General features: G+C 40.7%; 1 protein-coding gene across 5 annotated transcripts; it reads left to right on the forward strand.

The window, feature by feature from the left end:
- HERPUD2 (HERPUD family member 2) lies at window positions 1–27,920 on the forward strand. 5 transcript variants are annotated; one of them, XM_074988103.1, is made up of 9 exons: window positions 1–85; window positions 289–632; window positions 11,691–11,768; window positions 15,841–15,999; window positions 17,370–17,527; window positions 23,166–23,288; window positions 24,700–25,023; window positions 26,380–26,497; window positions 26,944–27,920. In XM_074988103.1, exons 2-9 carry the CDS (start codon window positions 486–488, stop codon window positions 27,103–27,105), a joined length of 1,269 nt encoding a protein of 422 aa, XP_074844204.1. In that variant the 5' UTR covers window positions 1–85; window positions 289–485; the 3' UTR covers window positions 27,106–27,920. The 5 variants fall into 5 exon arrangements, with proteins under 5 accessions (XP_074844204.1, XP_074844207.1, XP_074844208.1 ...); XM_074988106.1 differs by having other exon boundaries at window positions 15,841–15,954; window positions 26,944–27,910; XM_074988105.1 differs by having other exon boundaries at window positions 10–80.

Here is a 27,920-nt window from a genome sequence, read left to right on the forward strand (position 1 = left end):
GAACCACTTCCGGTCTCCATTTTACGGCAGCGGGAGGCTGCGCGACAGGCTGAGCTGAGCAGCTGCCGCCGGGTTCCCGGGTGCGGTACGGACGGGCCTGGGCGCTGTTGCTTGTGGTGGGCTCCGGCCTCGCTCGGCGGCTGTTGGTTCCAGCCAGGCCTTGCCCAGGGGCTCCCCTCCGCCGGGTTACGGGGCGGTGGCCCCTGCCGGGAGCGGGTGGGGGCGGCCCTTGTGGCGTGGCGGGGTCGGTGTGTGACGCCCCTAACTCGCCCCTCTTCCCCTCCGCAGGCGGGTGGGGCCCTGGCGTGGCGCGGAAGGGTCCCGCCTACTGCCCCCCGCCCTGTGCCATAGCGGGGGGGCTCCCACCCAGACCGCAGCGATGGGCGGCCGACGCCTCTCCGTGAAACCGGCCACCGCACAGTGATCCTCCTGCCCCGGCCGTGGAGCTTCGCCCCGCAGGGAGAGAGCGAGTCCGTGCCGGCACCATGGATCAGAGCCTGGTGGGTCACCCGGTGACCCTCATCATCAAAGCGCCCAACCAGAAATACACCGACCAGACCATCAGCTGTTTCCTGGATTGGACCGTGGGCACGCTGAAAACTCACCTCTCCAAAGTCTACCCCAGTAAGCCGGTAAGTGGCTGCCTCGCTGCGCAGCCGCCGCCCCAGGGACATACTGCTTGACCGGATCTGCCGGTTTTTTGTTGCACCGACTTCTTCAGGCTGTGATCAGGGCTCCCCTGGCCTTGGTGACGAACAGACGCAAAAATACCAGCCCCGAAGGACTGGCAAACCAAGTAAAGTTTGGCGTTGTCTTTATGTTTTGGGAAACCAGGAATCATAATTAGTATCTTCGTCTTTTTGCCATGGCCTAAGCAGGGTATAGTATAGCTGGCTTCAGTGGTGTAATTACTTCGATAAATATTGTGTATTGATAGCTTCGATAATGGGCTAAGTAACTAAACTTGGGTAAATATGAGGTGTCTGGAATGCTAGATACTTCTGACTAAAGTTGTCTAAAGGCAAGGGCTCTGGATTTCATGAAATATGAAGTGGTCACTACTAAGGTTCACATAAGGTATATGAAAGTGATGGTGTGCAGGAATGCATGAACTATGTGAAGACAATGCTTAAAAAGGACCATAATGGCCAAACTTCACTTCTCTCAGCTTTGGTTTAGAAATCAGTTTTGCTAACACTGAAGACAATTGCAAATACTTTTGGGGCAAAAGTGGATGATGGTTGTTTGGAAATATTTCCCATTTTTACTAACATTTAAACATATTTTATTGCTGCCTTTTGATGAAATTTTGTGACTTCCAAATTGAAATAACTTGGAACTTCGCTAGTTACCAATTTTTTTCCAGGGGTGGGTGGGAGGAGTAAAGTATACTGAAGGGCTTGTTTTTTCTAGCGGAGAAAGGCATAAGAAGAACAGGTCAAACTGAAAATAGAAATAAGACTTTTTTTTTTTTTTTAAGTGAGGAAGACTAAATGTGGGAACAAACCAACGAAGGGAAGTGGTGGATTCTCCAAGTCTTGATCTCTGTTGATCAAGACTGAATATTTTAGCAAGAAAAGTAAGGAGTCAGTATTGGGTAACTGGGTGAACTTCACACCTGGTTATATATAGGAGGTCAAATTTGATGCTCTGATAATCCCTTCTTTCTTTTAAAAAATCTGAGACTGTATGGAACTGCAAACTGTCTGAGGGACAGGCAGTTCTATTTTTATCAGCGCTATGGGGGAAGGTGTCTAGGCTTGATCGACACATCTGCTTGCTACTGTAATACTGGGGAAATAATCAAATAAAGGATGAGTTTGTATTGGAAATACCTAACATGAAATTAATGTAATAAAAGGGTCAGCCGTTTTATCAGGATTCTTCAGAAAGTTTAATTGTAGAATTTTGCATTAACTGTAACTTAGTTTGCAAATATGTAGCTCCTCTTTTCAAAGGAATTAAAGCTGGAAGGAAAATAAAACTGTTTGTTTTGTCAGGTGAGTAGATATTTTTATTTTGATTACAACATGATTATATTGTAACTGATAAGGCTGCCCTTACTTCTGCTGGAATAGCATATACCCTTAGGTTAAGACTTGTGAATTTATCTCTGTTATATTATGTATGAAAGGAGCCTGCCCATTTTAAAGTAACTGAACAAATACCTTTGTTGTTTTGTTACTTTATTTCATCAGTAGAAAATAGTTTCTTAACATAAGTATTCATGTACCAGTTTAGAGTCTCTGCCTATTGCTATCAGGAATATTTGCTAATTAGTCTTAAGGAAACTACTCTATTGTATCCCTAACGGAATTTACATGCATTGCAATATTACTTTATTCAGGGGACTGAGCAGATTAGTGACAAACATTTACTCTTTGAGTAATAAATTCCTTCTCAGTGGGTCCCTGGTTACTAGGTGACTTTAGCTTTGTCTATGTTAGGAGCATTAAGATAGCACAGTTAGAGTTGTAATACATATGCTAAAATGGGGCTATTTAGCTACAACTAATCAGGAAAGAGATTTTGGAGCTGTCCTGGATAGTTCTCTGAAACATCCACACAATATGCAGCAGCAGTCAAAAAAAGCAAGCAGGGTGTGAGGAATAATTAAAGAAGGATAGAGAATAAGACTGAGAATATCTTGTTCTCCTTGTATAAAACTATGCAATGCCCACATCTTGAAGAATGTGTACAGATGGGGTCCCCTCATATAAGAAGAGATATGTTGTCATTAGAAAAGGTTCAGAAAAAGGCAACTAAAATGATTAGGGGTTTGGAATGGGTCCCATCTGAAGAGAGATTAGAGACTGGGACTTCTCAGTTTAGAAGGGTGGAGACTGAGGGGGGCAGGGGATATGATAGAGGCGTATAAAATCACGAGTGTGTGGAGAAAGAGAATAAGAAAAAATTAATTACTGGTTCCCATAACATAAGAACTAGAGGACACCAAATGAAATTAATGGGCAGCAGGTTTAAAACAAATAAAAGGAAGTTCTTCACACAGCGTACAGTCAACCTGTGGAAATCTTTGCCAGAGAAGACTGTGAAGAGTAGGCCTATAACAGGGTTTATAAAAGAGCTAGGAAAGTTCACGGCGGTTAGGTCCATTAATGGGTAGGGAATGGTGTCCCTAGCCTCTGTTTGTCAGCGGCTGGAGATGAATGGCAGGAGAGAGATCTCTTGATCATTACCTGTTTGGTTCACTCTCTCTGGGGCACGTGGCATTGGCCACTGTCAGCAGTAAACTCTTCCATATCTGGCAGCCCCAGGACCAGGAGGCTGCCAGATAGTTAAATATGCCAGGTAACAAAGTTAATCTCCCAGCCACAGAAGCACTGTCTCCTGCTCAACTGCTCTCCTTTACCTTTTAGGTGAGGATGCAGGGAGCAGGTAGCAGTGCTTGGGTACCCCTGTGCCACAGGGGACCTGTTGTGGGCACTGGGTGGGGAGCTACTCTGGGGACAGTTGCTGTGTGGCCTATTGGGGAGGCCTTGGCACAGGTGGTCGCTGGTCAGGGAGCCGCTGCTGGGGTCATATGCCTGTGGCAGGCACTCAGCATGGAGCTGCTGCCAGGGTCGCCTGCTGTGTGGCCACTCGGGGAACCACTGTTGTCGAGCCAGTGCTGGCAGTGGGCACTGGATGGGAAGCTGCTCTGTGGGTGGCTACCACACTGCTCTGGGAGTCACTTTAGGTGGCGAGCACTGGGCAGGAGAGTAGAGGAGCCAGAGGTTGCCACAGTAAGAAGGGAATGGCTGGGGCTGGACAGAATGCTGACTAAATACCAGATAAACAAGAGTTTATTGTACTGGGCTTGGATAGACCCTTGATCTGACCCAGTACGATCATTCTTGTGTTTAATAGACTCTTCCTACATCTGTGGAAGAAGTTTTTTCTGGTGATCCACCTTTCTGAGGGACAGTAGCTAGGTTGGCAGAAGAATCCTTCCATTCATCTGACCACTTACAGGCTACCTGAGGTTAAGATGACCTGCTGATAGTGCTCCAGGTGTGAAATTTTCACAGCCCTGAATTATGTAGTTATGTCAACCTAACTTTTAAGCATAGACCTGGCCTTAGCGCAGGGATGAAAGGACTTTTCTTTCTCTAGTAAGTCCATTCCGTCCAGATGTGGCAGCTAGATTGTTTGAAGAATTTTTCAGTAAATGTAGCAGTGTCTACACTGTGGCTTAGGTCAACTTAGTTACAGCTCCCATACTTTTTTTTTTTGAACACCCTGGAATGATACATTTAGGTCAACCTACAGTATAGAACATACTTTTAATTTTATTTGATTTATTAAATACACTTCCATGCTGGGTTGAAGAGGATGGGGAGAATACTGATTTAATGGTTTGCTTTTTTATGTTGAGCATTTCATAGTATCTCACATACAGTTATTACTTACTAATTCAGCAAGTTGACGTGTCAGTTGGAGTGGGATTTACTGCATATGTTTTAGGTTACAGTTAATGGTCACAGATTAAAGGAATTTTTTTTTTTTCATTTTTCTGTTTTCCTATACAACAGCATGGAAAATATTTGGGTTTTACAGGCTGCTTTTTCCTTGTGCAAGTTTGGTAAAACCGGCAAACTTCTCTTAGTTGTATGTAGACTTGTGAGGATTTAATTTACTAATGATTTTTGAAAATTAATATTTTTCATGTTCAATTTAAAAATTTCCGCCCAAGGTTACACCTTAAAAACTGCTGCTCTTGGTTGGCAATGTCCATCCTCCATCAGGACCACAAATGCTCTTGGATGACAGGGCTGTGAGAGGAATGGCAGTCTGTCAGCTTCAAGGAGGTGGGCAGTCCAGTGCTGTGAAAGCCCACACTGGCAAGGAGTCATGGCCAGACCACCCGGAACCTCAGAATTGGAGCCTTCCAGCACCTTGGCATTTGACCCCTGTTGAAGCCTAGAAGCATGGGATTGGGGCTGGAGTCTGTGGCAGCGCCGCCTGGCCAGAGCCCGCCTGCAGCCCCAGGAAGCCCTGAACCGGGGCTAGAGCCCCAAATGTGGGGTGGACTGGAACCCGCCTGCAGCCCTGTGCCAGGTGTGGGGCCAGCTGGAATCCTGTTACAGCCCTGCAGAGCCCCTGGATGGGGCTGGAGTTCCAGGCGCAGGATCAGTGGGAACCCTGCTGCAGCCTCGCAGAACCTGGGGCTGGAGTTCCAGGCACGGGGCTAGTGGAAACCCCACAGAGCCCTGTGGTAGCTCTGCAGCAGTTGAGGCCACAGTCCCACAGCAGGTGGGCAAGGAGTGGGATGGTGTAGGGGAAGCTGAAGCCAGCATTTGGGGCTGTGGCAGGGGATCTCTCCCAGTCCAGCAAATGCTCTTGTTTGGGTTCCGTGAAGTCCTGACCATGCCAGACTAGGGAGGTGCAACCTGCACTAAAATTTTTGGAAAGAAAAATACTTGATACTCTTTGTCAGACTTGAGTGACTGTATTAATTTTTAAAAAAGAATTAGAAATAAAAGATCAAAGAGATATGCTCTGGGTCACAAATGTTAAATACAGGGCTAATATTTTCCTCTTTAAATTTTAGTTAGTGATCTGAGAAATCAATTGCCATCATTTGTTGATTACCTATAAACTTTTAAAGCTTTTTTCTGTGACCGTTGTAGGTCCTTGTTACACCACTAGTCAGTTCGTTCACTTATTTACAGCATGTTAATTTTTTTTCTTTGCTTAGGAAGCCAGTGCAAGAATTTTATTTATTAAATTATTACAAAAGTAACAATGAGACTGATGAATGCTGATTCACAGTCAAGTTGTACAGCATGTCATAATTTTAATATAATATTTCTAATTTGTTTTAACTTTAACTTTCGGGCATTCTTTTCCTGATTGTAACATAATGGGATGGTAAAAGCAAGAGATTGTCAGTAACCCAGGTATGATGTAAAAAATTGCAGAATTCTGGCAACTCGGGCCTTGTCTGTATTAGAATAGCTATACTAGTTTTTATTGTTTATAAAAAAGGCTCCACTGAAATCAATGCAAATAGCTAATGTAAGTGTTCTTAAAACAGTTAACCATTGTTATAATCATTCTAGACAGCATTGTTAATTAACTGAATTAAGCTAACTGGATTTAAGTGAGGATTAAATTAATTTGTGTGTACACATTTTAAAGCTATTTAAACTTATGCAGGTTTTACAGACAGGTCACTTGAATTACAACTTACTCTAATAAATGTACAGATAAGTGTAACTTCTTTGGGAACACTAATTTGTGCTTTCAAAAGATTATTCTAGTATGGTAGATCCTAAGCTTAAACCTTTACCCAGTGCATGAATCTATTCTTTTGTATTTATGAATATTGGTATGTTGTGTATGAAAAAGGTTGGTTATGAGGTTCATGGAAAAAATCCAAAAGTTGTCTTTTTGTGTTTTATTTAGGAATGGCCTTTAATAACTTTACCTGGACATTATGCAATTTTTGATTGAATTTACCTTTGTTTTTGGAGTAAATTAATTGAGCTTGTGGGAAAATCTTAAAATAGGTTGATTATTTAATAATTACTCTTAAATAATTTTTCTTAATTCTGTGGAAAAAGACAGAAGAAACCATATTTGTGTCACAACATGAATTTTCTGTTATCCTCTGAAGAGAGATGCTTATCAAGAAACAGAAATTTCTTTTAGCCCTCAGTCCATTACTAAATTCAGTAGAGATGCTATCCTCAGAATTGGCTTTATTGTTAGCCATAAATAATGTACAGTGCAGAAATGGTTTTGTAATAGGTTACTTATTCACTAAAGTAGAAAGTTGCATTGAGAAAGTGAACTCTGCAATAGTGCTCCAGATATTACTTTTGTTAGTAAAGTAAACTCTGCAAAAATAGTTGCATATCTTTTGAAACAAGACTGGAACAGCATAAACCACGCTAGGAATTACTGAACTAGAGACTTCAGATTATCAAATAGTCGTCATATTCTGAAGATATAAATGTTTCTACTGGCATAAGCTTATTTGGAGTCCCAGTTACATGTTTAGATTTGTGCAAAGGGATTTATTGGATTTTAACTAAATAAGAAATATTCTAGGTACTTCACTCTCAAGAATCAGCATATTTTAAGGATTATGCCAGAGAATTATTGTCTAATTACATATATTTTGAGCAGTCAGTTGATAACTAGATGATGTTAATCAATCTTTCATGTATTAGAATTTTCTATATAAAGTTACCAAAGCAGGGTGTCTGTATTAGACCATGTGGGAGATTACCCTGTAGGGGGGGAAAAAAACCAAAAAGCAACTTTGTATTGGATTCCTATCCATTTTAAGGGATTCTTCCCCACTCCCACACACCCTGAACCAATATTGAAGGCTTTCAGTGCAAATTGAGATCCATTTCCCCCTGCCCCCCCACCCCAACTGTCTTTTCTCTTGCAGTGCCATGGCTGGAGCTATAAGGCAAAAGGTCTCTCCTGTAGAAGTTTTAGGGATTCTCAATGACCAGTGGAAATCACAATGATTAAAAACTGCTGTGTTTGCGATGCTGTGCAAATTCCATTTCTCTGAGAAAGCATTCCTCAAATATGGAACATAAGACAGCTCTACTAGGCTGCCTCTTCGTGAAGAGGCCAGTCAACTATAATAAGAAAAGTAGTGCAGAAGAACTGAGCCTGACTTTAGAAAGAAATGTGTAGTTTTGCTTATAGGTAGGGTTATCATCCGTCCCATTTTTGGCAAAAAGGCATCCCCACTTATTGGTGACAATGAAACCTTTATTCCATTGGCAGTCTTCCAACAGCAGTCATGATAGAAAGTTTTATTAAAAAAAAAAATTGTGGCTATGTACTACATATTGTCAGTTTCTTTACATCACCTATAGGTGATGTAACTAAATGATAAGCCATAGTCCTGTATTGTCCTGTATTTGCTGCCAGCAGCAGCGCAGCTGCTGGCCGGAGACCAGGGAGCCCGTGGGTTAGCCTATTTGCTCCTTCCCCAGGGCTCAGGGAAGCGGTGGGAGCATGGGTGACTGCCCTGTCCCTGCTGCTTCCCTGGGGCTTAGGGATGGCTGGGGGTGGGGGGAAAGCACCACAGTTGCCCGATCCCTGCTTCCTTGGGTTCTTGGGAGTGCTGGGGGCTGCCACAGCCTGGGACTTGGGGAGGGTGGGTGGCTGCCACCTCCTTCCTGGAGCTTGGAGGAGCTGCCCCTCCCCCCATACTTCCATGTTCCATATTTGGGACAAGGCAATACAGTTGCCCTACCTATAAGTCCCTTAATACTATTGTTATGGTTTAGTTACATAACCTATAGGTGATGTAAAGAAACTGACAATATGTGGTACATAGCCACAATTTTTATCAAACTTTCTGTCATGACTGCTGTTGGAAGATAAACAATGGAATAAAGGCTTGATTGTCACCAATAAATCTAAATTCAAACAAAAACCCTATGATGCCACTTTCCATTTTTTTTCCCATTCAATATGCATTATAGCAATCATGGGTTGCTTGCACTCATCTCTAATTATGTCCAGGCTTTTTTAAACCTGTCCATAAAAATACTGAAAAATAAGAGGGATTTGAATGGGATGCAAGTCAAAAAATAATTAGGGGCATTTAAAAACTATGCCTTGTGAGGATTGAAAAAGACTGTGATTGTGTACCTTGTAAAGGAAGCGAAAAAGAGAGGACATGATAAAAGTGTGTAAAATAATTCATGCTGTAGGGAAGCTAAATGTGTATTGCCAGTTGTCATTAGGAATCAAGGAAAAGGGGACATTCAGTGTAACTGAAACGTGGCAAATTCAAATGCTCTTCTCCCCCTACCCCTGGCTCTCCATCTGGCCCTGTCCTGCAAAGTCCCTGCTTCTGGTGTTCATGCCCATGTGCACTGGAGCCCCTGCTGCCTATCATGAGTGCCAGGTTTCTGGCTGCAATGCAGGGCTCCCTTAGCTGCCCTCAGCCCTGCACATGCACCGGGGCTCTCCTGACAGCATGCAGGGCAGGGAAGCAGTGTTCTCTCTAAGATTTCCACTCTTGCATGGGTTGAATTTTCTTTTAGGCAGATTAACATTTTTTATGTGCAACACCAGTGGCGAGGTAGCATGTAGATGTGCACCACCAGTATGAACAAAAAACCCTAACTATAGATATATATATGTATATATATATATATGTATATATAATAGTTCAAAAAAAAAAGTCCATAGGTGTGTGAGAAAATATGAAAATAAGGGCTAATTAACAAGGAGTCATGATGTGTTTTAGTAAGAAATCGGATAAAAAGAAAGTGAGCAGTACTCTTGGTGTGCCTGTATTGTCATCCTTTCGAACAACTCAAGCCATTGAACACACCAAAGTGCATATTATCCACACATAGCTCAGCTTTAAGTATCTGAACAAATCTGAGTCAATTAGAAATACTCAGAAAAAATGATAGGATGGAGCATGGGAGGCTGAAGGCAGTGAGCTGGAGATGTGAGTACAGGGGTCAGGGGTGGGGTATATGACGTACTCAGTGTGTGGGATTAGAGTGTTTGGGGGGATTGCAGTAGTTAGGCCAGGGTCCTGGGCACATGGAAGTGCAGGAATCAGGGCTGGTGAGCACGAGGGGCTCAGGGCAGGGAGTGTAATGTGTGGGGTGTAGAAGTTAGGGTAGAGTGCTGGGGATGCCAAGGATTCAGAGGTAAGCATTAAAACGTGAGGGGCCCAGAGCAATGCATCAGTGTGCATGAGGGGCTTAGCGCAGGGTGTTGAGGTAGGGAGATCGAGGAGGCAGGGCAAGGATTGGGAATAGGGTACAGTGTGTGTGTTGAGGCCAGGTTACCTTACTTGCCACTGGGGCCTGGACCAGGGCCATTGTCATGGCTAGGACCTCTGGGACATGGCCACCCCGGTTTGTTTAGCCCCTGCTCCCTCGCTCACCTTAATGATCCCCCTGTACCTCATCCCTTCTATGCTTGTCCTGAACACCTCCCACCCTCTCCCACTTGTCCTGAAACCACAACTGCAAGGCCCAGCAACCCTCCACCCCATTGGAGAAGTGGGGCTCAGGATGAGAGGACCTGATGGAGTGCAGTGAGATGAGTATGGAAGCAGAGAGGACCTCTGAGGCCTGCTGCTGCTGTCTGCTACACTCCTACTGCCCCACGTAATCCCTGGCCAGGCTGGTGGGGGAGGGAGCCAGCAGTCAGGGTAGGGGGCAGAATGGAGAAAGGGTAGAGCATGTAGGATGAGGAGGGTGTCTGTGGCCCTGCACTTGGCCCATTAGGGAGGGTGCCAATGTAGCCCTTGCAGCCACTCTGTGTACACTTCCCCAGGATTTTTGATGTTGCTTGTGCTTGTTATATGAAGCTGGCAGAGGTGGGAAGTGTTTTAAAGTCCCCAGAGTAGATAAGGTTTCAAGGTCCATCTAAATTACAAAAAAGCTGTTCAGGGATGTAATGGGACCCTGAAACTTCTAAAACTATTTGGATTTTTCCTTTGTAAGTGAAAGTAAGGCTGTGGCATGATTTAGTAATTAATTCAACAAAGGTAAGACTGAAGGGTATGTCTTTGTGTCTGATGTGTTTGATGCCAGAGACGCACTGAGTACTGCAATAGTGTAACTTGGTCTCCAACGTATACTTTCCTGCTATAGTGTGAATGTCAAATTGTTCTTCCTTCACCCTAGGGGTGTTAGCGACTAAACAGGTGAGGCCTATTGGTTATGGCTAGCTGGTAGGGGCTGGAGCAGCCGCTGGGCTGCTGAGGGTTGGCTTGCTCCAGTGTGACTGGAGCAGCTCCCATTCACAGTGGCCCTGGGTGGGACTGCTGGGGGACCCCTTCCCATTAGCTTCTGTCCCACACAGTTGAATAAATTAATCTTAGCTTTTAACTGGTTAATTCATTAAATGGGATTTGACATCCCTGCTTTACCCTCACATGGGAAGAATGGTAGCCGGAGTTCAGTTTATATGGCATTGTCTGATAATGTTATTCACATCCCCCCCAAAAATCAGTGATCATTCAGTGAAGTAAGGGAAGCAAGAGCTTGATATTTTAATAAATTTGAAGGCTGAGAGCAGAGGAAAGGGTAAACTAAATTTTGAAGACATCTGCTTTTTAGGGCTACTTTGTCAACAAAGTTATACGGTTTTGCAGTTCAGCCTCCTCCCACTGTTTCTCCTGTAAATGCAGACTTTGTGGAAAATTCTTGGTATCTAAAAACAGTGAAAGTGGTAAAGGAGTATGAGTAAAGACTTACCATATTACTTTTTAAAAGCACTATTTTAGTTATATATGGGAAATGTGTGGTGAGAATTACTAGTAGTTACAGTATATGAAACATTGTGTGGTCTTTCCTTGCCAACCGACTTCCTTTTATCCTCATTTTGATTTCCTTTTTGGGAAGGAGGGAGGAAAAGAAGTGTGTTGGAACTCCATGTTTTGGGAAAAAAGGAATTTTCAGATATGCTTAAGTTATGGGCATTAATGAGCATGATATGACCTTGAAGTGGATTGTTGGAAATTGACTTGTGCCATCTCTAGCTAGGATAACTTTTGTTATGCACTAACAGCAATTTTCCATAACAGTTGAAATTACAAAGCTGCTAAAATATATTTTGCAGACTAACAGCAGATGGTGGGAATTTGCAAGGGACTTTATTTACAAATGTTGTTTCCAGCTGTAAATGTGTACAGCTGGAAAAAGCTAAATTCCTCTCTTTGTCCCATCTCATAGTCTACACAGGATCAGAGACTGGTGTATTCTGGCAGACTGCTTCCTGATCATCTGCAACTGAAAGATATTCTCAGAAAAGTAAGCTTTACATCAACACCATATGATATTTTAAGCAAAGCCATTGTGTGGGGAAATAGGACTCTAATTTTGCATTAACTTCCAGTTTTTCATTCTGATATTAAGAATCTTATTAGACATCTCTTCTTAATGTGTTTAGGAAGACTAATTTGCAAGTTCGTGTCTGTCTGCAGAAGTAGAGGTTTTTCTGAAGGACAGAGAGGTTCGCCATTGGTGGGACAGGGTAGAATATTTTGCATTCATTTTCAGCTACTAGTGTGAGGAATAGAGTGACAGTTTGACAGCTGTCCCAAAGGGTTACTTCACTGTTGGATGACACATGCTTTGATTGTAGCAGCTTTGAAGCATGACTACTGTATACATTCACTACCAATGCTGAGTTTTGTATTTGAAAACTGTTGTATTTATAGGGTCATGTTTTTATCAGTGCATGGAAATTTTGGAGAAAAATGGTAGTTCTTTTTTTAAATTGGTGGTACTGCATGGCTATTTGTACATAGAAATATGCATCTGCGCCTTTTACATAAGTCTGTCTGTGTGCTATCCTGACTCCAATCCGGGTTTTAACCTTAAACATTTTTAAGTGGTGCTGGCTATGTTTTTGTTTTTGACGGCTTGATAGTACTAAATTGGTTTATGCACTTTTTTCTATAAATTCACGTTACAGATTGACTTAGTTTCATTTTAGTTTTGTCTGGCTAAACTGCATTTGAATTCAGACCTTAGAGGAAAATAAAACTAATGTGCCTAGTATCTAATCATAGAAATCGTGAAGCTCTTGCCCTGGAGAGAATAGCCTCGCTCAGTACCGCCAGGCAGGAGGAACTTGAGTAAATGAGAATATTGTAGGATTAGTTCACAGAGCAAAGTGATGTGCTGGAGAGATTATTTTGTATTGGGAACTCTGAGTAGAATTTCTGGATTTCGCCTTTGGTAGAAATAATGCATTTAGTTTAGCCTCATTTGTAAGGTTAGAATGCATAGAAGGCAGTGAAGATTTCACCTGAAGTTATTTTAGATGGATAAAGAAATGTACTGTTGTAATAAAAACATGTAGACCATTCAATATCTAGTACCCGAGCATCAGTGAGCATGAAGTAACTTATTTGACTAGAAATCTTTAAAGTACTGAAATCAATGTACTATATCTATCTATTCTTGTAGTTTGAAAGAATATGCCTCATGTTTAAAAAATAAATCTGTATCTGGCAAATAGGAATAATACTTACCTCATCATAAAATCCCGTACTCTACTGATAATGCTATGAAAATACTATAGAAGATCAACTCAGTCAGTTTGAAGCTGGTTTTAAAAAAAGCCAGTCAAATGAGTGTTCAATTGTTAAACCTTTTAATCAGTGACGTCAGATTATATGAAGATGAGATGGATGAGCCCTGGTGTAGACTGGGCACAGAAATCCTAGAATATTGGAGGTATGATACCATGGTTGTTCTATTGTAAAATAACAATTTTTCCATCCAGTTTTTATCAACAACTTCTAAGCAATTCTCAGGTTCACGTTGTTTTTTTCGGCTGTGGCCACACTAGCCCCCTCCGAAAGGAGGGGCATGGTGATGAGGGATTTCGGCAGATGCTAATGAGGCACTGCCATGAATATGCAGCGCCTCATTAGCATAATGGCAGCCAAGCACAATTTGAACATGCCACTTTCGAAATGCACACCTTCCCAAATAGGAAGAACAGGTTTTTGAAATAAGGGGGTCCTTTTGAAAAGCCTCTGGCTACATGGGTGGCATGCATTTTGAAAGCGGCACTTCGGAATCGTGCGTGGCCATCATTATGCTAATGAGGGGCTGCATATTCATGGCAGTGTCTCATTAGCATCTGCTGAAATCCCTCATTACCATGTCTCCCCTGAAAGGAGGCTGCTAGGGTGGCCACAGCTTTCCTGTTTAAGGTAACTTTGAAATACATATTTCTCTTATATCTGATCGTAGAGCACCAAACTTAATTTAGATTATGACTAGGGTTAGTGGATAAGTGTATGTAGAACTATGTTTGTATGTTTCTTCTGTTACACCTTTTTTCTTGTGTCATGGAATATTTTGCATTTATATGGTGCATAAAACTTGTTTTTGTGATAGCAGACTGTTAACAACTAAAGGTTTGAATCAGTTGAAAGAAGTTATTTCCATGCACTGAAGAGCTACTGTAGCTCCATGGGTCATGAATCTTTGCATTAAACAGATCAGTTGGCCTGCTTCTAAAGTCTGCCTTTGATAGGCATATTCAAGCCATGCTTATCTACTGGAGGACAAGGGCATAGAAATAGTCTGTGTAACCTGTGCACCTCTGATGTTTACAAACATTTTTGTAGCTTATCTTCAACTGCTGTATATCCATTTCTTTTACTTAAAGATGCCCCCCAACTCTCTTCTGAAGTCATGCCGAATTAAACCAATTCTTTAGTCTGATTAGGAAAGGGTTGTAATGCAAGCGGGAGGAGGGAAAGGAAGAGGTTGTTTTTTTTCCCTCACCATATCCACCTTCCCAAAAATCTTTATACCATCAATTTTGAGATTTTTTTGAAGAAAAAATTTTTAGCTCATGGTTTTCAGTACTTTGTTTGACTAGCCATCTGTTCTGGTATCACCTAAGAATTTGACTGACTGTTGAAATTTTCCTCTGCTGTGAAGTGCTATCAGTTGATTGGAATAGCACTTAACACACCTGTTCAGATGTTTAGGAACTTCTTGAGCAGGTGCACTGAACCTGTGTACTTCTGTGCATAAACATAACAGACGTGATGGCAGTGTTATTGGACTGCACCATTCTGTTACTGAGCTTGAAAGAACATTGTATAACCTCAAGCATTCTGTAAAATGCAACTATATTTGAGGAACCAGTCAGTCAGTGTGGAGATTTACTTTTAAAGTGGTTAAATGCCACTGCTCCTTGAATATTCCAAATCTGAATAGCATTGGAAGCAGGCCAGATACCTGGGGCTAGGAATAGAGCTGACTAGACTGGTGATATGCAGTGGTGGTGTAGCTGTGTCAGACCTAGGATATTAAAAAGATAAGGTGGGTGAGGTGATAGCTTTCATGGGACCAACTTCTGTTGATGAGAGAGACAAGCTTTTGAGCTTATACACAACTCTCCTACATGTCAAAAATAGCTTTGTGTAAGGTTGAAAGTTTCTTGCAAGTGAACAGAAGTTGGTCCAGTAAAAGACACTCGCCCTCCCTGCCTCTCTAAAGGGGAAGTGGTGTGTGTTTGGGGTTTAGCATCAGTTTGATTATAAAACATTAGCAGGAATGGAATGTGGAGTAAAAACAGACGTTTTGTTTACTTGTTTTGAAGAAATAAATCTATTTAGGATTAGTGTTCTAAGCCTTAGCCTTGTCTAAAAAAATTAAATACTTCTAAACTTATCCTGCTAACTATTGTAATAAGTACATGTTTTATTTGCACTTTGGCTACCCTGCACATAACTTGAGAATTGTGGCAGGTCTTGTATGTGACGTGGTTTTTGGCAAGTCACACTCACTATTTTCCTCAGATTCCCCAAATAAAGTAGAGTTACTTTGTGCACCTCCTCTGGGCCATAATATGATTTGTATATTGCTTTCAACAATGCTATCCAAATATTGAGTGTTTGTTTGTCTACGATAATTATACTTAATACCCATTCACACATCACAAAGCCTGTAAACACTTGAAAACATATTTTTCATTAAATGAATGGGAAAATTAAGTCACAGAACAGTAAGTGACTTGGTAAAGCTATTTACCATTAGCGACAAAACTAGAGACAATGTGATGTCCTATTTTCTAGTCCGGTGTACAATGCTGCAGTTCTAGAGGCTGGGATAAGCAAAACTTACATAGACCATATACTGTTGTGCATATTAATAGAGTGAGTTGGTTTAAAAAAATACTTTCCTCAAAGGTAAAATTTTGTCATAGTGGGCTGAAGTTCTAGACTTGTATGGCTACTTATGCTACCTTATTATTAAGTGTTTACTTTGAAAGTAGGTTTTCAATCCCATTTAGCCTAGACATTTTTCAAATACTGTTGCTTAAACTCTTCCATTTTTCTAATTTTAGCAAGATGAATATCATATGGTTCATCTAGTATGTACTTCACGGACCCCCCCAAGTTCTCCAAAACTAAGCACCAGGTCTGTCAGTCATGGAGCATCAACATCCAGCAGCAGCTCAGTGAGTTATTCTGAGATGTGGAGTGGAGGCTCTCATTGGAGCATGGTGATTTTTTTTGTCAGCATTTCCCATTGTTTTATAATCCAAGTTTTAAAAAGTAATATAATGAGGGTACAACATTGAGTTAAAAAAAATCAACCAGATGGAAACTATTTGGTACAATTAAACTTGGGTATTCAAGGGCAGGTTTTCCAATATTAACATTTTAATAAAATAGAACCCTAGTCTTTATTAAAAGACAAAATTTGCAACTTCAAAATTGCTGTGTAATTTTTTTTTAAGTCCTTCGCTGGAGCCTAAAAGTGGGAAATTTCGTCACTGTTTTTGGCTGTGATAAATAGTAATTAAGCGGGTTCTAATGAGTCTTTTCCTTCGCTATGAGCTTCATGCCGCCTCCTCTTAGATGGGAATAAGACTCTTTTAGAAGGCCATGTAGGGTGAGTTGGTACATAAGCACATATCACCTCTTTATTGACTATTTGCACTTTTGCAAAAGACAGCTGTCTCCTTTATTCTTACCTCTCTGGAAGGCCAAGGTCGGTCCTCCTTTTACCGACCTTGGCCTTCCAGAGAGGAAGCCCTGTGCCAGTACAAATTTATATCCATGGCTGTGATTTCAATTGGTATCCACAGGGCTCTCCTTGGAATTATAGTGGCAGAAGCAGCAGAGCACCAAGCTGCTACTCTCAGGAGCCAGCACACCATTTCAGCAGCCTGTCTGGTGCAGCTGTACCACACCTGGCCTCACTCCATAGGAAGGTACCAGGGCTCATTGGCATACCCTTGGACTGGAGGTGCAGAAAGCTGCACTGAAGAGACAGGGAAGGGCTTGAGTTGATGCAGCCATGCTGGAAAGCTTCTGGCCTGAGGCGCTGGCTCCAAAGAATGGCAGCTCCACATTGTGCCCTTTTGCTGCTACAGTTGTGTCCAGCAGAGGGAACTTAAAGAACAGGCATGACCTGAAAAACTGGGTAGTGCAATTGTTTTAGAGAACAATGAGACATTCTGACAGGTACTTCTGTTAGTGATGGCCATTAGTATCTCCTTTCACTGTTAAACATTTGGTTAGAATAATTAAGTACTGATTATTATAAGCCCGACTTTTATATGAAGAGAGCTCATTACCCAATATCTCTCATTAAGATTTTTTTCTGTGGGAACTGTTAGATGCTGAGCATTTTTAAAAACCTGACTTCCTGCTTCTGACTGGATAGGCAGTTGCATGTGTGTTAGGAAAATCTGGCCCAACACTGGGTCCTTTTTAAAATGGAAAAGTTTGCTTGTTACATATGTACACCCTATGCAATTGATGAGACTTCAGATGGCACACTAAAGAGTGTGCCTGTAATGCAATTATAGAAATATAGAATTCCTCCTGTAAGTGTGATGAAAATAGTAAATTATTCTATTTTAAGAATTCAGAACATTCTGGATCAACAACTCCGTCACCCGCAAGCCAGGAATCTTCATCTACATCTATAAATTCTAGCTCAGATGGAATGAGGCATCGTAACCTTCCACAAGCACAAAGCAATCCTGCACAAAGTCACCAGTTCCCATATTTAATGCAAGGGTAAGTGAATTTGAAATACTTCTCAACATTGTGGCATAGTGCTGTTTAGAAATGTAAATTTTGCTGTAGCTACTCCTTTTTATTTTTTAGGGTTTTAGTTGAAATTATGGTTACTCCATAGTCTGTGATGGAATGAATAGTAATATAATGATTTTCAGAATTCCTGAAATCAGTCTTTGTGTATCTTCTTTGATAGTTTGTTTGAGAGTGAGCATTATCAGTGCTGCCTTCTGTACTATTTCCTTAGCTTTTTCTGTTGCTCCCTTACTATGGGTGATGTGTGTGCTATCTCAGTCTGTGGTTGAAACACAAGCTAAGAAATCCACTGAGTATCGGCTAATGTTTTAGTCCCCTCATTGTTTATATTTTAATCAGGGGGGTCTTATCCTTATTTCTTTGCAAGAACAATGTTGACTCTATTTTTTTTTTAATGCCTCTGAATTGAACTGTAGAAGTAATTTGTGGGTATCCCAGAAGAGGATGTCTTGTACTGGTATGCTATGTGACCTAACATACTGTCTTCAGGTTCTGCTAGGAAGAAAATCTGTCTTCTAATATGGTAGCAAGATTTAAGTATTTTGTTGCCCTGTGAATATTTATTCTTTGGGTAAATAGTGGCACTTGCCTTTGAAGAAACTGGGTGAGGCTAGCTGACTATCAGGGAAACTGCTGAGTGTAGAGTAATTTCTCCTCAAGGAACATGTGGTATGTTCATCATATACAGGGAGTTGTCTTCTACATTTTTATGCGTGAGGAAGGAATAGGTGGCTGCAGGACATTTGGATAACTCTAGCTTTTCACATGAATGTGTCCTTCAGGGCATAACAGTTCATCAGTGTGCAATCTAAATAAACGATGAACTGGACCACTTGTCCCTTGCACCTGCAGACTGACACTAAAGGCCTATGCCAAAGTCCAGGTGACTTGTAATGCATTCTCATAGAAAAGTAGGCTTGATATATTACATGTAGAGGCATTGCTACGGGGGTCAATCAACTTCTACAGTTGGCTTTATTTGAAGTTTTCTCTGAAGAGTAATTTAATGGGAACAGTGTCATTGATCCATAGTTTCGAAAAAAAACAAATATTAATTGTGGATTGTTGGGTAGTAGCCTCACTAATTGCTGACTGATCATTCTGTCAGGGCCAATTGTATCTGCTGTCTTTGAATAGTCAGCAGTCTTCTTAAGGATCCTCTTAATGACTTAAGTTAATTTGCAGCCCATAGCCCCTCTTTTCCGGAGAAAGCAGAGTCTAAGACACTGTATGTGTGTGTGTGTGTATATATAGAATATTTTAATGAATACTCTTTTTAAATAAATATTCAGTTAATTGGCTATAAGTGTATATTGGGGTAAAATCTGAAAGTATTTGATATGTGGTCAGTCCTTTTGGGTAGGTAGATGAGAATAGGTAAAGATCACTGAAGATCTTATTTCACTTTGACTTGGGTGCCTGGCGGACTGTATATGCTGTATTGTTTTAAGATGACTGTGCTGCTGGCTAGTAAAGTATCATAGGAAATGTTTTGCCCTGATGTGGTGAATCTTAATATTGAAATAGTTGCCAGTATTGGCTCATCCTGTGCAGTTTGACCCTAATTGAGCAACCTCAGCTAATTTCACTGGGATCCTGGTCACAGAGTCACATTGCCAAATAAATTTAGGCACACATTTGCATGTGCAAATAGTTAAATGAAGTCAGAAGAATGCTCTGTTCCATTTGTAGTGATACCGAATACAGCAGTCAGTTGAGTTGCTGTACCATAAATCAGCAGTTTCCACAAAACAGCCATCTTACCTCTGGGACAACCATTGCTGTTCACCAGTCACTTCAAACAAAATGAAATATTGGGAAGAAAATGGGTATTTGCAAAACAATAATTCACCTTCCAAAGTCATTCTTAAATAGATACCCTGCTTTGAATAAGAGTTAAATGAGAACTTGCAGAATACTTGATGCTTATCCTAAGATAATTTTCACTCTAGCTGCTAGACCGTCTGTCCCATTTCTCCACTAAAAATGTGCCTAATGCCACATATTCATTCCTTCACCAGTAAATGGACAATTCCACTTTTTTTTCTTTGGATTATTCTTATTCTCCCCAGGAAAAATATCTGCTCCAAAACCTTATTCCCATGCACAGCTCATTTAGTGCATTTCAAGTTTCTTCCTTTACATTCAACATTTAAACTTGGAGTCCCTCAAAATTAATAAATTCTAGGCTCTCTTCTCACCTTCAGACATTTTAAATATTGGGCTACTTGTTTTTTAGGAAGCATGTGAGGCTGCAGTTACTGTTGGACAAGACAGCGCTCCCTGACTTAACGTCTCCAGTTTTCTCTGGCTGCTTCTGTTCTGCTTGCTTTTCCTCTGCTGTGGGAATAGCAGAAGCAGTTCCAGTTTGTTCTGCTGTTTTCCTGCCCCTCTGCTGCTTCCAAAGTCCTGCACTGTTCTGTTTCCCTGTCTCTTCTGTTCTCCTGTCTCTTCTCCCTTCCATTGAGTAGAGGGCAGTGGAAGCTGCTCATTTCCCCACCCCTCTCCCTTTCCAGAGAGAATGCACCAATTCTTTACTTGGGAGTAAAAGGGACTTTCCCCATTTTAGTTAATATTGTTTTTCCATTCTGTTATGCATTGTATTTCAGTGAGTTTTAAGCATTGCCCCTGTTGATATCTTTCAAATGTGTTGGCTGCAAACTTATTTTCCTAGTAGCATCTGCTGAATTTTTCCAAGTAAATCAAATATAGCCTGCCATGTTAACACCACAGAGTGCTTCTCCTTAGTCAAGGTTTCACAAAGTGATAAATGAGAAAATTCAGTTTCACATTATTTACAAAGGTGCATTTTGTCTCAGAAAATTTAGTCTCCAGTTTTCAGTAACAGAGAATGCAAATTGTTTTGTTGGGAGAGAGGCAGGAATTGCATAGGACACCACTTTATTAAAGTCTGTCATAGTTTTGGCTTGACTGTGACCAACTTTTTCTGTTCCTTCCTTTCCAGAGTTACTTTTTTGAAGCCAGTGTCACAGGTTTTAAGATAATATATGAAATAGTCACACATTCCAAACATCACTTCCAAGCAGCATGACTGTGGGAGAGGGGGGAAAAAATTAAGCAACTGTAAACAAGCTTGGTTTCTTGGAACGTGCATGAGCTCAGAAAAAAGGAATACTTTTCTAGAGTAACTTCGGAGCTTGTAACTGGAGAGTTGAGCACAATTAAAGTATACCAAATGTGAACAATAGGCCTTATTAGCTCCTACAGATCATCTCAAGGTGATAGCACTGCGCTGTGTTCACAGGGGATAGAGAAATTAATTCCCAAATTCACTTCCCCCTCTGCCCAAAAAAGAAGCAAACTTTCCTGCTTTAATAGTGACAGAGAGAGAGCCGTGTTAGTCTGTGTTGTGTCAAAACAAAAAAGCAGTCATGTAGCACTTTAAAGACTAACTAATTAATTTATAAATAATTATTTTGTTAGTCTTTAAAGTGCTACATGACTGCTTGTTTGTTTCCCTGCTTGAGATTTTTAAAGGAGACCACCACTCTGTTCATTTTCATAATATGATAATCTCTTTTGGCTCTTCAGTGGTGATGAAAAACTTCTTCAAAAATATTGATAGTTTACACTTCAGAAAGAGTTTGTTTGCAGGCTTAGTGGAAACAAGTTTCACATTTTTAATGTTTGTGTTCATAAAGGTAAACATTTAATTTATTCTTATGAAATCTTAAGTGTTCAGACTCAAGATGACAGCTGTTTTAAAAAAAAAAAAAAAGTACCAATTTGCTAAGCCATTTTAACAAATTGCTGCTGCTGCTCTCATAGGATGAGGGCCTCAGAAAGCCTGTTAGCTCCATTTTTGGAATTTATCACGAAACACAAAAGCTGTTTTCATTTTTGTGCTGAATGTTGTCTATCATTTGGTTAATGAGAATATTTGTATCTGTTTCTAATATATACACAGTATTTGCCTTTTGTTGCTCACTATGTATAACAGCTAATTACATAAGGAACTCAGTAAGGTGATGGAATTTTGTTAACGTGCTCAGATTGGCAGCAAATGAGTTCACCCAGATATCTGCCTTCTCAAGTCAGGGAAGAAGATTGGTTTCAGCATCTTGCACTCTTCCCTTCCTCTCATTTGGCTTTTCTTGACTATCTGAATTCCTGGTGGACTAGTGGGATCTCTTGGGAGCACTTTCCTAGTCAGTGATCTACCCAGGACAGAATGGTAGCCACTGTATATTTGTTGCTGTTGATAACTGCAGTATGACTAAACTTTTAAAAAATTTATTGCTTAGTACTGTCATGAAAAATCCATTGGAATATGCAAAAAGAAACCCCCGAGTCTTTTTTTTAGGAAGAATTGGGAATCTTCCCAAAACATACTGTGTGCACTGCAAGGTATAAAATGATTTTAAGTTTTTATTTTCCAAGTAGGAGATTGTTTGTTTGTTTCCCAGGGAACCTTTTCCATACATTAAATTCACATGCAAGGAAGATTTTTTTTTTTAAATCAGCAAAACTGACTGCATAGCAATGTCAGAGTAAGATAACCCCCAGTGTTCTTCCGGTGTCTTGCAACCAAGGTGTGAAGGGGCCTCTCTGCGGGTGAGAGGGTAGCTTGCATTCTGTACTCAGTCAGTTCCTGCTACTTCTTTGGTTGTGAACAGTGATACTTTTCCTTGCTTCCAAGGAGGAAGTTGCAATAGAGTTTAAAAGTAAATTTTGATCAATTCACTGCCATTACAGGGGCCTTAAATATTTATGCATTTCAGTTACCCTCCTGTTTCCTGCCTGTGGCATGTAACGTTTGTCTTCTATGGGCTGTAATGCTTTGACCTTATTTTAGTTTTTGTTTGGGCTTAGTGTGCATGTGGTGTTTGTAGCCTGTAGTCTGTAGGAACTCAGGATATATGATGTGATGGTCCTTTCTGGCCTTTAACACTGATGGTTCACTAGGGCTGAACTAGAGAATTTCCTGAACCACAAGAGGTCAACCATGGCCATGGAGCTCTAATGCTTGTCCCAGCCACCAGCCTCTCTGCTGCCCCCTGGGGCTCTGGCCACAGGTGAGATGATGATGGTGCGCAGGAGACTTGGTCCCTCCCACAAATATCCAGCTATTTGAAATGCTGGACCAGAGGGTGCCAGACTAGGGAGATTTAACATGTAGTAGGTTCTCAACTTGTGAAGTCTTCTAGTACAGATGTCATTCCCTGTCATACGTACAATATGTTTGATCAGCAGCTCTGATTTGAGAAGTTTCAGTTTCTAATAATGAAATCATTAACAATGATCCGTTGCCACAGACTCATTGGTCAGACCTAGTTTAATGATAGATCTTCTAAATGCAACAAATACATTTTGGAATAAAAATGTTGGCTCATTCAAATGAGGATTTGTGATGACATTTTATCTCTGACAAAGAGTGCTTCATTTTGCACAGTAGTACCGTTTGTGATGGATCAGGTATTTATACTAAGGATATCTTCACAGTTTTATTGATGTTGCATTGTCTCAACTGAAGCATGTGAATAAAGAAGTGCTCAGTGCAATTTATATTTTAGAATAAGTGTATTTGAAAGTATTAATAGCCATAGCTTGAGTGAGTGTTTTTGCTTTTAATTCCCTATAGCAATGTAGGCAACCAGTTTCCAGGTCAAGGTGTTTCTGCCGGATTTCCAATGTACCCTGCGTTCAGCCCATTACAGCTCATATGGTGGCAGCAAATGTATGCGCGTCAGTACTACATGCAATAGTAAGTTGTTTCATGTATCCGCTTAGTGCACCTTGTGTGATTGATTGACGTGGCATAAAGTACTAGCTGGTTGCTATCTGTGTGAATGAAATTTCTCTGTCTTGCATCTCTGTGTTTTTTCTCTTTTACATGTAGCTGAATTTGGACATTCAATGAAAAATTCCTTTTTAACCTGCTTCTAAAAATGTTTTATGATTGAGTGTGGAATTCTTCTGTTTGTTTGAACATAACAATGTTAACATTCACCGTTGGAATTGTTGAGAGACAAACATAACAAACCTCAGTCTCATCTGTACTGCCCAGCAAGGTGGGACTAGCTAGTAAAAGGCTCAAATTAAAAAGAATTATTTTCAAGTCTGGTTTAGCAAGACCAGAGAAAAAAATCTTCCATGCCACGTTAAATGCCAAAAAGCGTGGGAAGTAGCCTTGTTAAATGGCATCATGCTGCATCCAAATTTTGGTGCTAGAAGTAAATTTTTCTCCTCTTTCACACCTCACTCAGTTGGCAGTGGGGCTGGGAGCGAGCACCAAGGTAGCAGACAGTTGCTGAGTGAGAGGTAGTGCCACATGTTATGCTAATCCAGGGGTGGGGAGCGTTTTTTGGATTGGGGATGATGGACCCACAGAAAAATCAATATAGGGCCACACAAGTAAGAAGTGGGGAGTGGGTGGGAAACCTTTGCTGATGTGGTTCCCGACACAAAAACGACATTCCCTTGTTTGCTCTTGCACCCTAGCCCCAGAGATGATGATGGGGGCGGGGGTGGCTGGGGCTAGTACATTGTGGGTGGGGGTTGCCAGGAAATGGGTTTGGGATATGGGTGGGAGGGAGAAGGTTTGGGAACGGGCTTGGAATTGGGGGCTTTGAGTGAGAGGGAGGTGCAGGTGTGGGCAGAAGTTGGGCAGGAGTGTGGTATGGGGGGGGTACAGGACGGCTTGGGGTGCAGGGTCTGGGAGGGGTGGGGACATGAGTGTGGAATTGGGGTGTGAGGGAGTGTGCAGGAAGTGGGTGAGAGTGGGAGTCTGGGTGAGAGGGGTTGCAGGAGCTTTCTGGAGGTGCAGGAGCTGTTATTGTCCAAACTTTGATGTTTTACTTAAACTGACCCTGTGCATCTTTTCTGGTGTAAGAGAGAATTTAGTTGAATTAATTTTTGGGAGTTTTTGCTTACATGTAACTAAACGTACTGCAAAAATGGAGGAGGGGAAAGATGATTGGCAGCTGCCACATCTGTATATAACACAATACCTACGAAGTTGATGTGTGTTATTTTCATACTGTAGTTAAGATGTCTAGTTTCCTAGATGCCTCAGCTGGCTTTTCTCTGTACAAAAGAGCTGGAAGGAAGCTTGGGTTTAAATATTATTTCTGATGTAAAGCTGGCATTTCAGAAACTGTGTTTTTAAATTTCAGTCAAGCTGCAGTTTCAGCCCAGGTGACATCCAGCACTGAGCCAGTCGAATCAGAAGTCTTGCAGCCTGTGAACTCAGAGCGTGTTCCTGCAAATGAGCCCCCAGCAGTGCCAAATGTAGCAGCACAGGAGGACAGGCCTGTAAACCAGAATGTTCAAATGAATGCACAAGGAGGTCCAGTAATGAATGAGGAGGACTTCAATCGAGACTGGTTAGACTGGATGTACACATTCTCCAGAGCAGCGATTCTTCTCAGCATTGTATACTTTTATTCTTCCTTCAGTCGGTTTGTCATGGTGATGGGAGCCATGCTACTGGTTTATTTGTGAGTAAAACAGTATTCAGTTACAAGTAGTTATATTTTAGATACATGGAGAATGATTAGCAATGTGTGACTCATTACAAATTTTTACAGGTGTGACATTGGATCACTTTATAGAATTCCAACTTCGGAGAACTAATGATGATGATCTTTAATGAGGCAGATGGAGAAACTTGGCTTTGAAACAGAAAAATCAGATGTAGTTTCAAAATAAAGGATTGAGTTCTGCATTCTCCTTCCCCTCAAGGAGTTCATGGGCATCACACCTAAAATAAGCTGCTTTTTAGGTTTTGGTGATGTCAGCTTATCAATTGTTTCAGGGAAAGCATAGAATTATGGAAAGGGAACTTCAGAGGTGAGCAAAGGAAGAATTGAATTTTGTTCAGTTGATTTCAAAGGCATATGTTTGCACTGATCTAAATTATATACAATTACAGATTAGGAATCTTAAAGGCAAACAGTACATCTGAACTCAATTTTGAATTAAGTACAGGTATATTTAATAAATGCTCCCAGTAACTTTGCTGTGTGAAGACACTCCATTGTACAGGGATGCTAAAGGCATTAGGGGAAATAAAGTGTGTTTCAGTGCACACTTATTAAAAGCAGTTACTGCCTTCTGCTGCTGAATTTCTCTAACAGTGACACTGAGGTTTAATTATTTAAAAATACCATCCTAGCTTGGGTAAAAGCACTAAGTATGATCTGGATGAAAGTGGAAAATGGCAGAAATACTTAGCTGCTTTCAAAAGGTAATTTTAAAGGGATTAAACTTAGAAATGAGCATAAGTCTAAAATACCATTCTGTCAAACAGTGTGATGACTAAAATATTTGATTCTGCTACATCATTGTGCTTCCAGTTGTTAGTTCAGTTTTCTGTAGGTTTTTCCCCACCAAGGGTAACCTTAATTATAATGATTTAAAATTGCCTGTGAGAAACCTCATCAAAACTGAGTGCCTCAGAAACAAAATACTTGTTTGCTGTTCTTCTATGATCATCCTTGTTAATATAAAAAGTTGTGTTGGTTTTTTGTTTGTTTCAAGGGTGGAGGGGGGAAAAAACCAACTTAAGCAGAGCAGAATTTCAGTGCTGACTTAAAAAGCCATAGATATAAGCTCCTCATAAGAGGCATTTTATTGTATATTTAGGTTAATGAGGGTCTGTTCAGTTAGTTCTGTTACTTAGAAATAGTGCTCACCATCCAGTATTCCCCAACAGTCTCACCCAGATGAAGAGTGAATTATCCATGCTCTGTCTGCAAGTTAGTTGATTGAGATTTGGGCACATAGATATAATTTCATATGCAGCTTTACAATTTAGAGAGACAAAGCTTTTAATTGTTCATTTTATTAAATAGACACCAGGCTGGATGGTTCCCCTTTAGGCAAGAGGGAGGCCAACAACAGGCAGCCAATAACAATGCAGAAGGGAACCGTGATGGACAGCGTGTAAATAATCCTGATCTTGAGGAGATGGTAGGTGAATGTCAACTTGAATGTTTTCTTTTGCTGTATGCATTTTCCTTCAAATAATTTGTATATGTAGCTGAACATTAGTACAAAATGCAGCTTGAGTTGGGAAGGAATTAGGATGGAAATGTTTCCCTTTTTTACAAAAAAGTAATCTTAATACATGGAATGCACAGAATGGAAACAAGCTTCCTGATTTTAAATGTTTAATCATTAAAGCCTTATGAAAAATCAGATCAATACTGCCCCTCATCTTTGTCTATAGTATTTAATAGAGAATTGCTAGTTAGATTTTTTCCACTGTTGAATTAATTTTGTGGTTATGCTAGTAGATTCTTCACAGGCAGTTGCCTTGTTAGAAAGGTTACTTCATGTAGGAAAATATTTCCATTAATAGCTTCTGCCTCTTTATTAAAACAACCAAACCATTTAGACTACTTCTCTTTTAAAAGGAGCGTCTAATGGATGATGGAATTGATGAAGAGAGCGGAGAAGATACAGGTGACGATGGCAGTACAGATCAGCACCCTGGGTTCATGGCTTCAGCTTGGTCTTTCGTCACCACCTTCTTCACATCACTCATCCCTGAAGGACCTCCACAGGTTGGCAATTAGTTTCAAGAGGAACTGTGCCAGGCAGCATTAGCAGCTGTACATAGAAGAGGGAGCTGATTCTAAGGGGTGTTTTAAATACAGTGCAATTTCAAAAGACTTATAATAACTTTTTGATCATGATGTACAAAAATGTGTATTTTCCTTTTGGCTTTCTCATGCATATGAATATTTTCAGCACAAGTGGACTACTAATTTTTTTAAGTTCTTCTATTTTCTAAAGAATTAAATGTAAAGATACCGGTCTTCCATGTTTTGTTTCAATTTTAGTTGTACATTACACTGAGACAAGAAGCTTGCAGGTTGTGTGCATGATTATTCCTTTGAAGAGCTGTCAAAGTATAAATGTAGAGAACCAAAATATTTTAAAAATGAGATTTAATCTGCTGGTAAATTTAATTTGACAGTGAGTCTTCCTAATAGTCTTAAACACTATAGAAATCCTCATTGGAGTTTTCTGTTTATGGCATTCCCAAAAGGATTCCATTCAGATAAAGTATTACCAACTAAAATGGTGTGTGGTTTTTTCTTATGCCATGAAGTACTAAGCCGCTCATATAAGAAGCTGAGAAACTTAAATATCTTGAGGCTATCTAGCCATATTCAATAAATTTTGGGATGATTTTTCCTTTTTGGACAGCTTTTCAAAGGAGATTAACAATGAAGTACATCATCAATGTTTGATACATAGTGTACTTTTTAAAAAGATGTACTGGCAAACAGACATGTAATTTTTTAAAATAAACAGTTACAGTAATCCTCCTGGATGTTTATTCCTATAAACACAATCTTTTGTCTAAAATGCAACCCCCCTAAAT

Source organism: Carettochelys insculpta, chromosome 2 (assembly GCF_033958435.1).
Source record: "Carettochelys insculpta isolate YL-2023 chromosome 2, ASM3395843v1, whole genome shotgun sequence".
Classification (NCBI taxonomy): domain Eukaryota; kingdom Metazoa; phylum Chordata; order Testudines; family Carettochelyidae; genus Carettochelys; species Carettochelys insculpta.

Coding starts and splice junctions, on each gene's coding strand:
- HERPUD2 (XM_074988103.1), top strand. CDS start 486: ATGGATCAGAGCCTGGTGGGTCACCCGGTGACCCTCATCATCAAAGCG. Junction 17,528..23,165: donor TTCCCATATTTAATGCAAGG/GTAAGTGAATTT, acceptor AATTCCCTATAG/CAATGTAGGCAACCAGTTTC. Junction 23,289..24,699: donor CGTCAGTACTACATGCAATA/GTAAGTTGTTTC, acceptor TTTAAATTTCAG/TCAAGCTGCAGTTTCAGCCC.